Source organism: Suricata suricatta, chromosome 8 (genome assembly GCF_006229205.1).
Source record: "Suricata suricatta isolate VVHF042 chromosome 8, meerkat_22Aug2017_6uvM2_HiC, whole genome shotgun sequence".
NCBI classification, from domain to species: domain Eukaryota; kingdom Metazoa; phylum Chordata; class Mammalia; order Carnivora; family Herpestidae; genus Suricata; species Suricata suricatta.
The window spans coordinates 130,592,966-130,609,483 of NC_043707.1; the positions used below are offsets into that span (position 1 = coordinate 130,592,966).

The 16,518-nt window shown below is 40.6% G+C and overlaps 1 protein-coding gene across 1 annotated transcript in view; it reads right to left on the reverse strand.

Annotated features, from left to right (window-relative positions):
- The window catches only part of SPEN (spen family transcriptional repressor), an 88,444-nt gene extending 71,932 nt beyond the window's left edge, over positions 1–16,512 (reverse strand). The window contains exon 1 of the mRNA XM_029948464.1: positions 16,346–16,512. Coding sequence (XP_029804324.1) covers positions 16,346–16,428 — 83 coding nt within the window. The 5' untranslated portion in view covers positions 16,429–16,512. The remainder of the gene's footprint in view (positions 1–16,345) is intronic.
- Positions 16,513–16,518: the final 6 nt, after the last annotated feature.

The following is a 16,518-nucleotide window of genomic DNA, read 5'->3' on the forward strand; positions in this document are numbered from 1 at the left end:
TTGGGATTCTCTCTCTTCCCTTCCCCTGCTTGTGAACGCACTTTCTCTGTCAAAACAAATAAACAAAAACTTAAAAAAAATTTTTTTGAGAATGGCCAAAGGCTGTCCAAAAACCTGGCTGGTTTAGCTGGTGGAACAAGCAACTCTTCACCTCAGGCATGTTGGGAATAGAGCCTACTTTAATAAATAAATATATTACCTAAAAAAAAATATGATATGGTACTCAGCAACTGAAGCTGTGTAGATCTCAGCTGGCCAACAACATAGACTCTCACTGTCCTCCTAGCCCTTCTACCTTCTCCTGAAACACCTCAATAAATGGTTTGAACAAAAAAAATTTTTTGCACAGATGTATGTATATGTGCATGTATACATATGTCCATACAATGGAATGCAGTTCAGCCGTAGAAAGGAATGAACCTTGAAAACAGTATGCTAAGTGGAAAAAAACCAGCCACATATTGTATAATTCCAAATACTATGGGAAATGACTTAAGTAGGTAAATTCGTAGAAATATAAAGCAGATTAGTAGTTGCCAGGGACTGAGGAGAATGGGGAGTGCCTGCTAATGCATGTAGGGTTTCATTCTGCTGTGATGAAAATGTTCTGAAATTAGTGGTAATGGCTGCCCAACTCTGATTATACTCAAAACAACTGGATCATATGCCTTTTTTTAAAAAGGTGTGTGTGTGTGTGTGTGTGTTTGTATTTTTTTAAAGTAAATTCTACAGCCACCAAGGGGTTCAAACTCATGACCCTGAGATTGAGAGTCACATGCTTTATTGACTGAGCCAGCCAACATGTACACTTTAAAATAATGAGTTTTATGAAATGTGGATTATATCTCAATAAAACTTACTAAAAGAAAAAGATGGGGCACCTGAGTGATCCAGTCTGTTGAGCATCTCTTTTTTTTTCTTAATATATATTTTCGGTGAGAACATAAGCAGAGGAGGGGGCGAGGATCTGAAGTGGGTGCTATGCTACCAGGCTGACAGCAGTAAGCCCCATGTGGGACTTTAACTCACAAACTGCAAGATCATGACCTGAGCTGAAGATGGACACTCTACCCGAGTGAGACAGCCCAGGTGCCCCAAGCATCTGACTCTTGATTTTGGCACAGGTCATGATCCCAGGCTCGTGGGATTAAGTCCCGCAATGGGCTCCGTGCTGAGTGTAGAGCCTGCTCAAGATTCTCTCTCCCTCTGCCCCTCACCCCACTCTCACTCTCTTTCTCTAAAATAAAAAGTAATAATAATAAATAAAAAGAAAAGAAAAAATACAGGAGCACCTGGCTGGCTCAGTCACAAGAAAAACACATATGTATTTTTTTAAAAGATATAAAATAGTGCCTGCCACTGCCCTTTAATAGAAAAGACTGTATCTCCTTTAGTCACAGCATCTGTTATCTCAATATAAAATCAACTGTATGCTGTGCTTCCTGTAACTGGGCACACATGGAAGACATTTTCTATTTCAAGCATGCGTGACTAGGAAGATAAGTAACCTGTTACTGATGACAGTCAATATCTGCCACCTTCATGTCACGGTGATACAGAATTTCTTTCAGCAAAACTACAGTTAAATAAGTTTACATATAGATAGTAGATTTATAACTACTTTTAAGTAATATATTCTTCTTTTAAGCATGCTATCTTTTGCCTAAGTACAAATAATTACTAAAGATGTCTAAAGACAGATTAAGAGTCCCTAAACCCAGCAAAAGGCAGCCCTAGTCTCACTGGAGAAAAAAGGTAATACTTTAAGAGATGTTTCTCTACTTGGAGGGATGGGGGAAGGAGTGGGAAAAAAAGCGATGAAAAGAATGATTTGTGGGGCACGTGGGTTGGTCAGTCGGTTGAGCGTCCGACTTCAGCTCAGGTCGTGATCTCACAGTTCGTGGGTTTGAGCCCCGTGTCGGGCTCTGTGCTGACAGCTCAGAGCCTGGAACCTGCTTCCAATGCTGTGTCTCCCTCTCTCTCTGACCCTCCCCCTTTCACGCTCTGTGTCTCTCTCTCTCTCTCTCTCAAAAATAAATAAACGTTAAAAAAAAAAAAAGGAAAAAAAGAATGATTTGTAACGGTTTGCCAATTTGTTATCTGCCAAACCAAAAAAACCCACACAACTATTCATTTGTTGTATAATCTTGGGTCTGGAAAAGACTTTCAACATGGGATAAAAACCTCTATGTATTTTTTTACTATTTATTTTTAGAGAGAGAGAAAGAGGGTGTGTGCGCTTAAGCAGGGGAGAGGCAGAGCAAGGGAAACAGAGGATCAGAAGCAGGTTTGGTACCGAGAGCACAGAGCCCCATGTGGGGCTTGACCCTGAACCAGGAGATCATGACCTGAGCCAAAGTCAGACACTCAATGGACTCTGTTTTCTTTAAAGTTTAGTTTGAGAGAGAGAGAGAGAGAGCGAGAGCGAGAGCGAGAGAACAAGAGAGCGAGAGCGCACTCGCACGCTCTGGGAAGAGGCAAAGAGAAGAGGGAGAAAGAATCCCAAGAAGGCTCTGCAAGCAGGCTCTATGCTGTGAGCACGGAGCCTGACTGTGGGGGGAGGAGAGGACTAGAACTCACAAGCCATGAGATCATGATCTGAGCCAAAAGAGTGGGACAATTAACCAAGAGAGCCACCCAAGTGCCCCAGGGGTAAGACCTCTAAATCATACAGAAAAAGACCACATAAACCACATAAAAATTATAGCTCCTAAATAGTAAAATATAGTCAAAAGATAAATAGGGGGAAATACTTGTAACACATAAGAAATAAAATGTTTTCCTAAATATACAACAGTTCTTAGAAATCAAGGAAGACAGAGCCGCAAACCAAAAAAAACAAAAACAGGCAAACTTATTTTCCTTTTCTTTTTAATTTTTTAAACATTTTTATTTATTATTGAGAGACAGAGAGAGACAGAGCATGAGCATGGGAGGGGCAGAGAGCGGGGAGACACAGAATCTGAAGGAGGTGCCAGGTTCTGAGCTGTCAGCACAGAGACTGATGCGGGGCTTGAACCCACCAACTGTGAAATCATAACCTGGGCCAAAGTCAGACGCCCGACTGAGCCATCCAGATGCCCCGCAAAATATTTTAATATAAAATTCTTTTTAAATATGCACACACCCATAGGGGGCACCCAGCTGGCTCAGCTGGTGGAGCGTGTGACTCTTGATCTTGGGGTTGTAGGCTCAAGTCCCATATTGGGTATGGAGAGTATATAAAAATAAGACAGGCACACACACACAAGTAATTAAAGAAATACACTCAAAAAAAACCTGCTCAATTTCAAACTTTTGAAAATCCAAATTTTAAAAATTTGATTTTTTAAAAAGGTACCACATAAAGAGTTAAATTAATACCTAAGGACTAGCCTGAGTAGAATAGTCAGTTTCATAATACTCTCTGCAGGAATATAAGTTAGAAAAACCTTTTAGGAAGACAATTTTGTAGTATTGATCAAGAAGTACCCATCCCCAGAAACTCCATTCACAGGGTTTGATCATGCATGTGTCTGCGAACAGTACACAAAACTGTTTACTGCAACACTGCTTATAATCATTTAAAAAAAAAAGTAACTACTACTTCACTTTGTATGAATTTGACTGCTTTAGATACCTGCTATAAGTAGAATTATACAATATTTAGCCTTCTGAGATCTGCCTTATTTCGCTTAGCATATTTTTAAAAAACAGGTGAAAATCAAATTTAATTTAAATTTAATAGGCATACATACAGGGAATCCACACAGACATGAAATTCCCTCGATGAGCATAATATCTTCAAGGTTCATCTGTTTGTAGCATGGGTAAGAATTTCCTTCCTAAGGCTGAGTAATACTGCATTGTATATGTTTTCTGCTTATCCATTCATGGGTCATAACACTATGACTGCTTCCATCTTTTGCTATTGTGAATAATGCTGCTATGAACATCATAGATTACTTTTCATATATGAAAAACTATTTATTAGTTCTACTTAGGAAGATCTAAGAAAATCTGTAGACTGAAGAACTTAATTCAACCAACAAAACTATACTCATTTGTTTACCTAATCCATGGTGAGTGCCAAGAATGCTGTACATGAAAATTTGATGACTCTAACTCATGAGAAAACTAATGTTTTCAGTAAAGCCTTGAATGACAAAATTCTTCAGAACTATTACAGGCATCATTACTTCAGAGAAAAAATATGCATATACATATGCATTATTTCACACCAATCTAATGAGAAACTATTTACTAAGTAAAATTAATTCTGGGGGTACCTGGCTGGCTCAATAGAGCGTGCACCTCTTGATCTCAGGGTCTTGAGTTCAAGCCCCATGGTGGGCATAGAGTTTGAATTTTTTTTAACTTTTAACAATTTATAATTTAAAAATTTTTTAATTTTTTTAATGTTTTTTATTTATTTTTGAGACAGAGAGAGACAGTGCGAGCAGGGGATGGTCAGAGAGAGAGGGAAACACAGAATCTGAAGCAGGCTCCAGGCCCTGAGCTGTCAGCACAGAGCCTGACATGGGGCTTGAACCTACAAACTGTGAGATCAGGACCTGAGGCGAAACTGGATGCTTAAACAACTGAGCCACCCAGGCACCCCACGGTTTTTAATTTTTAACAAAAGGGTAATACTCAACTGATACGTACACCTTTGAAAGATTATTCAATTATGAAAAAAATTCCAAAGAGTCTATAATCTTTATTTTTTAAGTTTTTAAGTAATCTCTATGTACAACATGGGTTCACACTCACGATACTGAGATCAAGTCACACATTTCTCCAACTGAGCCAGCCAGACTCCCCGATTCTATAATCTTTAGATCCTACTGGTGAGAGCAATAGGAAGCCTGAATCTATTAGACAATTTTAGAAATAATTCATAAAGTACTTCTCTAGAGAAAAGAACAGAGGAGTCTGTACTGCAAGAATTAAATTATATAATGCAGGAATATGATAACCACCAAGTTAACTTCGGGACATTTGTTCTCACAGTAATTCATGAATACCTTCATAAATGTGTCTGATTTACACAGGACGTTTCTGGGAAAAGCTCATGTATAATTGTAAATAGAACACAAATGATTATGATCAACCATTTCTTAAAGTAATGAAAATAAATAAAGCAGTTAAGTGAAGAAAAATGGAGCAAGGCAAGCTGACCAAAACAATGGCAGGATGGGGTGCCTGGGTGCCTCAGTGGGTTGAGCATCCAACTCTTGATTTCAGCTTGTGTTGTGATCTCACGATTCCTGGGATCAAGCCACACATGGGGCTCTGTGCTGAAAGCAAAGAGCCTGCTTGGATTCTCCCTCCTCCTCCCTCCCTCTCTCTCTCAAAATTAATATACTTAAGAAGAAGGGGGAAAAAAGAAGGCTGGAAAGAAAAAAGTTGGAAGTAGCAGAAGCCGAGAGAATAAATAGCAAAAATCCACATCAAGAATCCCTAGTTAGAATGCCAAGGGCTCTCTGAAAATATGCTTCCTACCTGACTTCATAGGACTATTATTTACAGTTGCTGAGAAAAATTCGTTTTTAATCTTATGACTTACTTCCTAGTAAAATGATAATTTAAAAAAACGACTTTGGAGGGGCGCCTGGGTGATTCAGTTGGTTAAGTGTCCAGCTTCGGCTCAGGTCATGATCTCATGGTTCATGGATTTGAGCCCCACATCAGGCTTACAGCTACCTCAGAACCTGGAGCCTGCTTCAGATTCTGTATCTCCCTCTCTCTCTCTGACCCTCCCCTGCTTGCACTGTCTTTCTCTGTCTCTCAAAAATAAATTTTTTTTAAAAAACATTAAAAACCTGACTTTGGAAAAAAAACCCGACTTTGGCAAATTTATTAATATGTCTAATATTTCAACTTGACTAGTGACTTTTTTCCTTATTTCATACTATATGGTTGCTAAGATAAAATAGAATCAAGACAAAACATGATCCCACTTTTTTTTTTTTTTCGGTATGCAAAAGCAAAGGGCGTTTATTCAGGCTTAAGCTCCGTCTCTCAGACTCACCAACGCAGTGGATCCGTGCTGAGAGCCCTGACCATCAGTCGAGCAGAGTTTTTATTACAGTTGGGGCGAGGGGTGGGATGAAGGGTGGAGTGAGGGGCTGGGGTTACAAAATGATTGGGCAGTCACCTTTTATTACTATACATAAACTCCGTTTTCTTTTTTAAACACCACTATGAATATTTCTGTAAACTCTTTAATGACTACCTCTACTCTTAGATTTAGGAAATGAGCTCACTTTATCACTCCTCAATCCTGAAAGGTCTATAGATATTTTTTTTAACTCAATTCCATTGTTTTATAAACTTTTAAATAAGCCATTAAGTGCCCATGCCAATCATCATATTAAGTATGCCAACTTACCCAGTCAACATTTTAATCTGATTATTAATCTCTAAAACTAAAAAGCTTTCTCTTAAAAAAAATTTTTAACATTTGTTTATTTTTGAGAGACAGAGACAGATCCTGAGCAGGGGAGGAGCAGAGAGCAAGGGACATACAGAATCTGAAGCAGGCTCCAGGCTCTGAGCCGTCAGCACATAGCCTGACGCGGGGCTTGAACCCACGAACTGTGAGATCAGGACCTGAGCCAAAGTCAGACACCAATCGACTGAGCCACCCAGGCACCCCTAAAAAGCTTTTTCTACAAACATAAAGTCTTTTAGAAGAATAAAACATTGAGAAAAAACTCAGAAAAATATTTTTAAAACAAAATTTCCAGTAAGATCAACACAAAGGAAATCAAATGTCATAACCCTGTGAGACACAAAGCTGTGATGAAAGTTCCTTTTATACATCTACTTTTAGAATGACAAAGCAAACCTATGCTGAAAAGGATCATCTGTGTCAAAAACCACTGTGGACAGGGCTACTTCACAAGAAACAGAGAGGTGTGAGTGATAAGAAAAAACAAGTATATCCCTATACTTCAGATTAGTGTAACAAAACATGTACACCATTTAAAAAATTAACTGCAACATAACTTAAAACTATTTAAAACTTTACAAATGCCACTTAAGTCTTGACCCAGAAAAGACTACTTTTTTATTATTTTTTCTAAATGTTTTTATATTTGAAAGAGACAGAGAGCAAGAAGGGGAAGGGCAGAAAGAGACAGAGGGAGACACAGAATCTGAAGAAGGTTCCCAGGGTCCAGGCTATCAGCACAGAGCCTGACATGAGGCTTGAACTTGTGAACTGCAAGATCATGACCTAAGCCAAAGTCAACGCTCAATGGACTAGGCCACCCAGGCGCCGCAGAAAGGCTACTTTTGATTGAGGAGCATAAGCTGGTTAGAAGAATGATTCATTTCAAAGTAACTGATACGCCATAGTTTTTATTATGGATACAACACTACTTGTAGATACTAAACTTGTTTATAATCCAAATGAACTTTAATATATACTTTTTAAAACTTTATATGGGGCACCTGGGTGGCTCAGTCGGTTAAGCGTCCGGCTTCAACTCAGGTCATGATCTCACAGTTTGTGGGTTCGAGCCCCGCGTCGGGCTCTGTGCTGACAGCTCAGAGCCTGGAGCCTGCTTCAGATTCTGTGTCTCCTTCTCTCTCTGACCCGCCCCTGCTTGTGCTGTCTCTCTCTGTCCCTCAAAAATAAAGAAAAAACCATTAAAAAAAGATTAAAAAAAAAACCTTTATAGCATTCCAGTGACCTTTATGTGTAATGAAGAATGACAGCTGTAACAAGATTTCTTAAACTGGAAAGACTCTAGGAATCTTATAAATCAACCCACTGAGTTTCTGGGAGGAATTAAATGTACCCACTTTGGATAATATATGTGTTACTGAAGACTTAAAGCATCTTATTTTATATACAGCATCACATACGAATCGAGTTTTAAGTGCTCTCTATAAGCTTGAGTTTTGCAAATCTAGTTTTCTCTGATTAAAGCTTGGCCCACCAACAGAAGTCAGTACCTACTACAGCATTTAAATCTAATTATGGATGTGCCTGAAATTCATATCATTGAAAGAATTCAACCTGACTAAAAAGAACAACCTTAGAAATCTTAAAGATTCCATTATTCCTAGGCTAAGACTAGGGGTAAGAAGAAGGGAATATAAAAACTGAAAAACAAAAAACCCATGATAAAAACAGCAATTCTAATCACTAAGAATGCAACCCAAAAAACAAGGGGTGGGAATTAAGCTATTCACAAGACACTACCTTTGTTTTCTAGTCAAAGATTTTTGGAGATTTTAACTTTTTCAGCTCAACCTATGTCAAAGGTCAAATCAACACTTAAGGGGCGCCTGGGTGGCTCAGTGGGTTAAATGTCAGATTCTTGATTCCGACTTTTTTTCAAAAAAATTTGTTTTAATTTATTTTTAAGAGACAGAGAGAGACAGTGCGAGCAGGAGAGGGTCAGAGAAAGAGGGAGACACAGAATCCAAAGCAGGCTCCAGGCTCTGAGCTAGCTGTCAGCACAGAGCTCAATGCAGGGCTTGAACCCACGAACCGTGAGATCATGACCTGAGCCAAAGTCAGAAGCCGGACGTCGGACGTTTAACCACTGAGCCACCCAGGTGCCTTTATTAAAATATTTTTAAATAGTTCTACTTATTAAAAAATCAGAGGACAAAAGGCGATATTAACATATACCAAAGGACAACAATGTTATCAGTAAATTTCACACAGTGAAAAACTGTACAGAACAATCAACCTGGTTAGCAACAAATGAAGTTTTAAATAGAGAGCCAGGTTAAACCTACAGATTAGGGGTGCCTGGGTGGCTCAATCAGTAAGTGTTAACTATGTATACTGACACATGTTAACTAGACTTGTATATAAGTATATACACGTATTTATCAAATGATTATGTAATAGAACATAATTAGTTTCAAATATATATCAATTATAATTCAATCTTTTTTAAATGTTAAAGTCCAGGGGAACCTGAGTGGCTCAGTTGGTTGAGCGTCCGATTTTCATTCTGCAGAATGAAAGATCTATGCTATCTATGTAAGACTATGAGGCACAAGAAAACTAGGGTAAGACTGGGGAGCGTAGGTGGCTTAGTCAGGTAAGCATCTGACTTCGGTTCAGGTCATGATCTCAGGGCTCATGAGTTCCAGCCAGCACGGGGCTTTGGGCTGATAGCTTCTGATCCTCTGTCCCCCTCTCATTGTCCCTCCCCCACTCATGCTCTCTCTCAAAAATAAATATACATTTAAAAAAAGAAAGAGAGGGTTAATGGAGTGACTGTCTCACAATGCTAACAATTGGGAAATTTGGGTGAAAGGGATGTGGGAATTCTTTGTACCACTGATGGAACTATTTCAAAATAAATTACAAATGAAAAAATAACACTGGCAGGAAAGAATTGGAGCTAAGTATGGAGAAGCCTTCATTCTGATGTATCAAATGCCATTTTTTCTAAGAGGCCTTACTTATTCCCCCCCCCATCCCCAAGACTCTCTATCCCCTCCTTTGCTTTATTTTTCTCCAAAAGGCAGGACAGGCCATGACTGATGGTTGTTGGGGATGAATGAAGAGTATGTCGGATTCATTTACTATTCTATTTTTGTATATGTTCAAAATTCTCCAAAGTAAAACTTTAAGGCTATAAATTAGTAATGTATATGCATCTTTATTAATGCACCAAAGTATCTAGCAGCAGGTCTAATAGCTTCTTTAGTTTCCAAAATGTGATGAGCATAAATGATTCACAAACACAGAAACAGGGAAATGGAAAGGAATCCTCATGCAAATGTAAGGTGAAATACAAAAACACACTTGATTTCTGTTGGTGAAATCACAGGTACTATTCATACTACCAAGTTGATAATACCATGATACTAGCTTCTTGATGAGAGGTTAATTAAAATAAAGATATAATATGTTTCTATCCAAGTTTAAGTACCTCCTCCTAAACTCTGGCCAAGACGGTACTAGTTTTCATCAAAGACTAATATCCTTTTGATACATAAAGTGATAAACTTAAAAAAAATCTTCTCTTTAAATCCAAGGTGACTTTTAAGTTAATCTTGAATACAAAAGACTACTCCAGACAACGTGCATAATTTTTAAAAATTAATGCTTGAGGGCACCTGGGTGGCTCAGTTGGTTCAGCTTCCAACTCTGGCCAACTTTGGCTCAGGTCATGATCTCGCAGTTTGTAGATCTGAACCATACATGGGGCTCTGTGTTGACAGCTCAGAGCCTGGAGCCTGCTTCAGATTCTGTCTCCCTCTCTCTCTCTCTGACCGCTTGTGCTCTGACTCTCCCTCCCTCTCTCTCTCAAAAATGAATAAACATTAAAAAAAATTTTTTTAATGCTTAAAAAAATTAATGCTTGATACAAAAATTTAGCACCTACCAATTTAATGATTTATAAAAGACAAAAATCTGGGGCACCTGGGTGGCTCAGTCCATTAAGCGTCCGACTTTGGCTCAGGTCATGATCTCACGGTTCGTGGGTTTGAGCCCCATGTCGGGCTCTGTGCTGACTGCTAGCTCAGACCCTAGAGCCTATTTTCAGATTCTGTGTCTCCCCCTCTCTCTGACCCTCCCCTGCTCACACTGTCTCTCTCTCTCTCTCTCTATCACACACACACACAGACACACACACACACACAAAAGTAAATAAAAACATTAAAAAAAAAGTTTTAAAAAAACCACAAATCACTATATACCAAATATCATTTTGTAAAATACAAAATGTTTCTAAGAAGAAAAGAATGCTTAAAACATTCTGGTTTCCAAATCAAATAAAAGGAGGTGAAGGTTAAAAAAATCAGTTTTAAGAAACTACAAATGTTATTATAGATAAAAGTACATGCACTGTGTATAAACATGATAGGAATATAAAAATCAATACATAATCAGAAAATCTTCATTCCATTTGTCAAAATTCCCAAGTAACCCAAACCCTGCGTTAAATACATAGACACAAAGACCTATATGTAACTCTACAGGTTAATGTAGGACTAAAAATCTAGCACCAAAACAAATAGGATAAACAATGTAAGCATTTCCCATTTAAATATTCCCACAAACATTTAACTATAAAAACCAAAAGCAATTCCTTATATAACAAAAAATCTTTTTTTTTAATGTTTATTTTTGAGAGAGAGAGAGAGAGAGAGAGAGAGAGAGAGAGGGAGGGAGGGAGGGAGCGTGAGGCGTGAGAGCAAGGGAGCAGGAGCTCGCACAAGTGGGGGTGGGGCAGAGAGACAGAGGGAGACACCAAATGTGAAGCAGGCTCCAGGCTCCAAGCACAGAGCCCTACTTGGGGCTCAAACTCACGGACCTCGAGATCATGACCTGAGCCGAAGTCAGACGCTTAACCAACAGAGCCATCCAGGCGCCCCTATAATAAAAATCTATAACTGTACTAAATTTCAATTCATCTCTACACTCAACATGAACTCCTTAAATCCAAGAATTCACTAAATTTAAGTTAGGATTTTACAGAGATATTCCTTTGTGGGTTTCTTTTTTTAAGATGTTTACAATTTTCAACTTAACAGACACAGGTATATGTGGTGGGGGGAGACCTGAATATTATAAGACTTTAGAATCAAACCAAGATCATCTTTTCCTGGCAAAGCACATTTCCACACACTGAAAACCCATTTGATAGTACACAAAAAATATAGGCTTTCTAATAGTTAAACATTCTAACTGGTTTCCACAAGAGAGTATGCTATTTTCACTCAAAATATGAGTACCTCTAAGGCAAATAATAATAAATAAAAGTTAAGTAGTGAAGATTAGAAATTTAACTACAGAAAAATATTTTGTCTCCTTATTCAGCAGGCTAGTGTATGTCAGTTTCAGGGGCTTGAACATTTACCTCAAATCATCCAATAAGGAAATTCAGGAGCACAATTTTAATAAATATATATACTGAAGGTATTTGCAGACTACAATGCTTATTACTCTAAATGCTGTGGACTGTTAACTACAACTCAAACACTAGATTTTTTAAAGTAACAGATAAATATGCTGTACCCAATTGGATATACTAGTTATATCACGAACTACTGCAAACATCTTTTTTAATTTTAGCAAAATTTCAAAGTAAGGAGAGAGACTTAGAAAACTATTTGGAAAAACTTCCACATTACCACTATCTTTATTAACTTCTATATAAATTTTCCCAAAGCATGAGTGCTCACAAGATTAAAAGTGTCTCATTACTCAAGCCTGCAGTCTCTACATGAGCATACCAAACAATACAATGCCTGAGCAATCAAGAATCTACAAGAAAGGCAGTTGGAAAAAGGTGCCCTCTACACAAGTCAAACACCACCATTCTTCCGGGCACTGAGCCCTGTTTTCTTCCAATCTACCAGAGACATTCTACTCAGGAAATAAAAAAACATTCCAAGCATTCTATATTAATTTTTAAATTCTATTTCTCAAGATAACTGATTTTTTTTAACGTACAAAAGCCCATCATGTAAGTAGATCATCAAAATTTTAACATTCAAAATCAGAGATGTTTCTACATAGAAACTAGCTAGGCTCTAAAAAAGAAATGACGTAGCAATGATATAAGGCTAGGGTGAGTCAAATTTGTTTTAAGTCTAAAAATATATCTAGTTATAGAATACTAAAGAAATGGAACCTCTACCACTGTATTTTTATTGTGTACCAAAAGTAAAGATCTCCAAAAACATGTACGGTCCAGATATTCAACTCCGAAAACCACTGTAAAAGGACACTTGAAATTAGCAAAACCAAAATACATTTTTTTAAATAGGTCTCATTCTTTGACAAAATTTTTACATAAGCTACTACCCTGCTCTCTATCTGCACAATCTTTAACAATCGGAGGTGGGAAGAACCTGTATATGTAGATTTACTTCTAATCTGCAAATAAGATATAGAGAATTTTATATTCTTTAAAGGGCTCTATTTGTTTGCTCATTCTAAATCAGGAAATCATCTTTGCATACACCTCTCTCTTACAACTAAAAGACAGCAACCAATTGTTGTGTAACTCCTCCCTTCCCCCTTCCATCCAGCTAACATACAAAGAAAAGGACTTTCTCTATTGTGCAAATTCAGTCCCTGCAATAGATCTTTGTTAACTAAAATCTGATTCAGAAATAGTCCTCACTTAATTTTTTTCGACCAGCATATTAAAAGCTGTAAAGGTAACGAACACACCAAATGTATTCTTATTGTAAGAAGATAAAGCCAAATTTTAAAAATGCTCTGATTATGTTTTAAAGATTTGGTCATTCTTTAGTACGGAAGGAAAAAAGCCAGATCAGCATCCTTCACCTCAATCTATTTTTCACCAAAAACACTGATCAAAATGTAAATAATTAAAAGAAAAGATTTTATTCTGACTCCTCCCCCACACCCACCCACCCCCCAAAGGTACCTCTAAACTGCCGGCTCCCTAAACAGGCTTAATCTTTAAAAAACAAAACACAAAACAAAACCATTTACTACAAAAGCCTAATTAGCGTTACAAGAATAATCATTTTGAAAACGTTTTATATAATGTATTCCCAGTATACACCTCTTAATCCTGTAAAACACTTATTAGTTAATGTTGTAATTAGCTAGGGAAACGGGTAAAAGCTGTTAAAAGATACTACAGGGTTTCTCTCATTTTGATTTCTAGAACACACCAGAAGTGAATATCCTTAAATTGTCTTGCAGAGCTGTCATTCCGGTACAACTACCTTTTTATCCCTTTCACTTAAATTACTCAAATTTCATTTTCCTCCCGGTAGCAATCACACATTTTACACAACATTTTCTACAATAGGGATAAAAGGCTTTGAATTCCTCCAAACAGGGTCCATTTAGCTCCACAGCCGGAGAAGCAAAAACAGTTCTTGTAGATGTTTAAGAATAAGCAAGAAACCAAAAATGCAGATTAACTGTCAGTGGGAAGTGGGAGGATGGGAACTGGGAATCCCGAGGTCAGGGGTGAAGGGGAAATTTTTCCCTGTAAACCTTTTACTCTTTAAACCCATAAGAATGCAATGCCTGTTTAAAGAACTCAGTACATTTGTTTAAAGTTTTTAAATATCGCTTTTAAAATAAAGGAGTCTGGTGGACACACGGATCTTGCTCAGTTTTAAAGTAATCTGCTTTTAACAGTAGCCCATCTGCTTTGGCTCTTTAAATAGGTGAGATACTCCTTTAAACGCTGTGGTGAGCACCGTGCCGGCTAAGCTCTCTTTAATACAGTAACGTTCCTCCAGACCTCGGCTTTCGAAGGCAGCTCGCATCCTCCGCCCCCTCCTCCCTCTGTGCATTCTGAGATCTGCGCTGCTGATTCCCACATAAAGTGGGTCCTGGCCGCCATTTTAGAAAGTCATTCACACAAGCCGGACCGCAGCACTATCCACTTAAAAACCTCCCCAAACTCCCCTGGGCGATTTCCTCTTGCCTTTCCCTAGCCCCACATCTAGAAAGGAGTCAAACTCCCTGCAGGAGGCATGCAACGTCTCTGGAATGTGCATAATGCGAAATGACACGTCTGGCCACAGAACACTGAGGAGCAAAGCGAATGCTGCAATGCACGTGTTTGCACGTCGGCACAGACGAATTTCCCAGGCAGAGACCTACAGACAAAGTCCACCCGGAGTTAAAAGTGACCACATCTAAGTGGTTTTTCCACTCCAATAACCTGCACCTAAACGATCTTCCCATTAAAGCACTGAAGATACTGGGGTGGTGGGTGGGGGCAATGGGTGGAGCAGCGCCAGGGAGAGAAACTTCCCACTTGCTTCCCAACTGAGCCCAAGGTCTCACTCCCCTTTATCACGAAGGCCAGAGGTGAGTGTTTGCTCCCGGCCTTGCCCTGCCTGGTGTCTCAGCACCACGTAGTAAACACCGGGCGAGTCCCTGGAAGCGCGCCTCCCCCAGCCCTGCCTAGGACAGCTCTAGCAGGTTATGAATGGCCTCACTATTGCCGGCTCCTTTTCACACGCGGACACGCGCAGACGCGCGCTCCGGCGGTGAAGATTTAATACCCCGGTAACAGCAACCACCAACAGAAATCAATGATCCTCCATTTAAAAGACAGAGTGGAGCGCTGCTGCCTCTGCTTCCATTTCCCTTATCCAAGCTGCTTAAGAGCAAGCAACGCAATCTATTTTTCCCATGGTGACTCACGAATAAGGGCGCTCCATAATTTCCTTCACTCCCTAGATAGTAAGGGGAATGAAGAGTAAACCAAACTTAAAATCTCTCAGGGTTTTGTATATCGGAAGATACAGGAATTTTCGAGACAATCACAGCTTTTCTACAGTCCTCCTCATTCTGCACCAAGCCTAAAATAAGCCTTCACTTTCCGTACTCGACACCGAGGACTCTGTCCGTTACGGTACACACAGATTTCACAAAGAGAGCAAGCGCTTAAACGCTGCTGTAGAAGATGCATGAAAAACACTGATTCCTGTATTTCACACACACACAAAAACATAAACTGGGAAATTTAACAAAAAAGCTACATGTTCTAATCTTAAAAGACTTGCGTTTTCCTGGCCGCCCAGGAAAGGAGGCTGGGTGGAAGGGAATCTCCCCCTTTCAGAGGCGGCCCCTCCGCGCTTCCCCGGCGCGGCCGCGGAGGTAGAGAGCCCGAGGCTTTCGGGCTCCGTCCTGCCCGAGGCGGCCTTCCCCGGCAAGCCCCTGGTCCCCACCATCCTCCTCGCCCGGGGACCCCGGACGGCTGAAGGCGACCAGGAAGGCGAAAGAGCCAAACCAGGGGCACCAACTTATTTTCAGACATCATCCTCTCTAGCCAACCCCTCAAAAAAGAAAAAAAGAAAAAAGAAAAAAGATGTGCGACTGCCATTTCCCTTTAGTTTCTAGGTCTGTAAGCGCTTGGTGAGAGGTGCCCAGAACCTCGCAGTGTCTCCCCAGTTCGAGATGCACCTACACCAACCTACCAAGACTTGGGTCTGGGTCAAAGCTCTCCCCTCGCACAAACCCGTCTGTAGGTCAGACATTTCCGTCAGTCGGCAAGGCGGGGAGCGGGAGTTGCTGCGGGACTCCGGAGTTGGCCGCGCAGGGGCGGAGCGGGGGGAGGGTAGTAGGGTTCCGAGGTGGTGGCGCGCAAGGATGCGACCCCACCGCCGCCCCGCCTGGGTGCGGGCAACAGCCTGCTCTTCGCTAGGTAAGGAGAGGGCGTCAGGGGGGCCCGCTCCGCCGAGGCCCGAGGCCCAACGCCGCGACGCGGGCCGAGCGGCGACCAGACAGCCGCGCGCTCCCCGCACCCGTCCACGGGTCCGGCCCGGGTCCCCTCAGCAGTTCTGCGCACGGGGAGGGGTCGGCAACGGGCCGGTCAGGCAGCAGCGCCCGAGGAGGGAGCGCGGCCCCGGGCCGCGTGTCACTCACCGTTTGAAATGCTCGATGATCTTCTCTTCCCGCACATTCTCCGGTAAGTTGCCCACCCAGAGGTGCCTGGTTTCCCGGACCATGCTGGGCGGTGTGCCGGCGACCGCTGGTGCGGGTTCTCCCTCGCCGGCTTCGTACGAGCCCGTCAGCGCCGGGAGGCGGGCGCCGGGGCG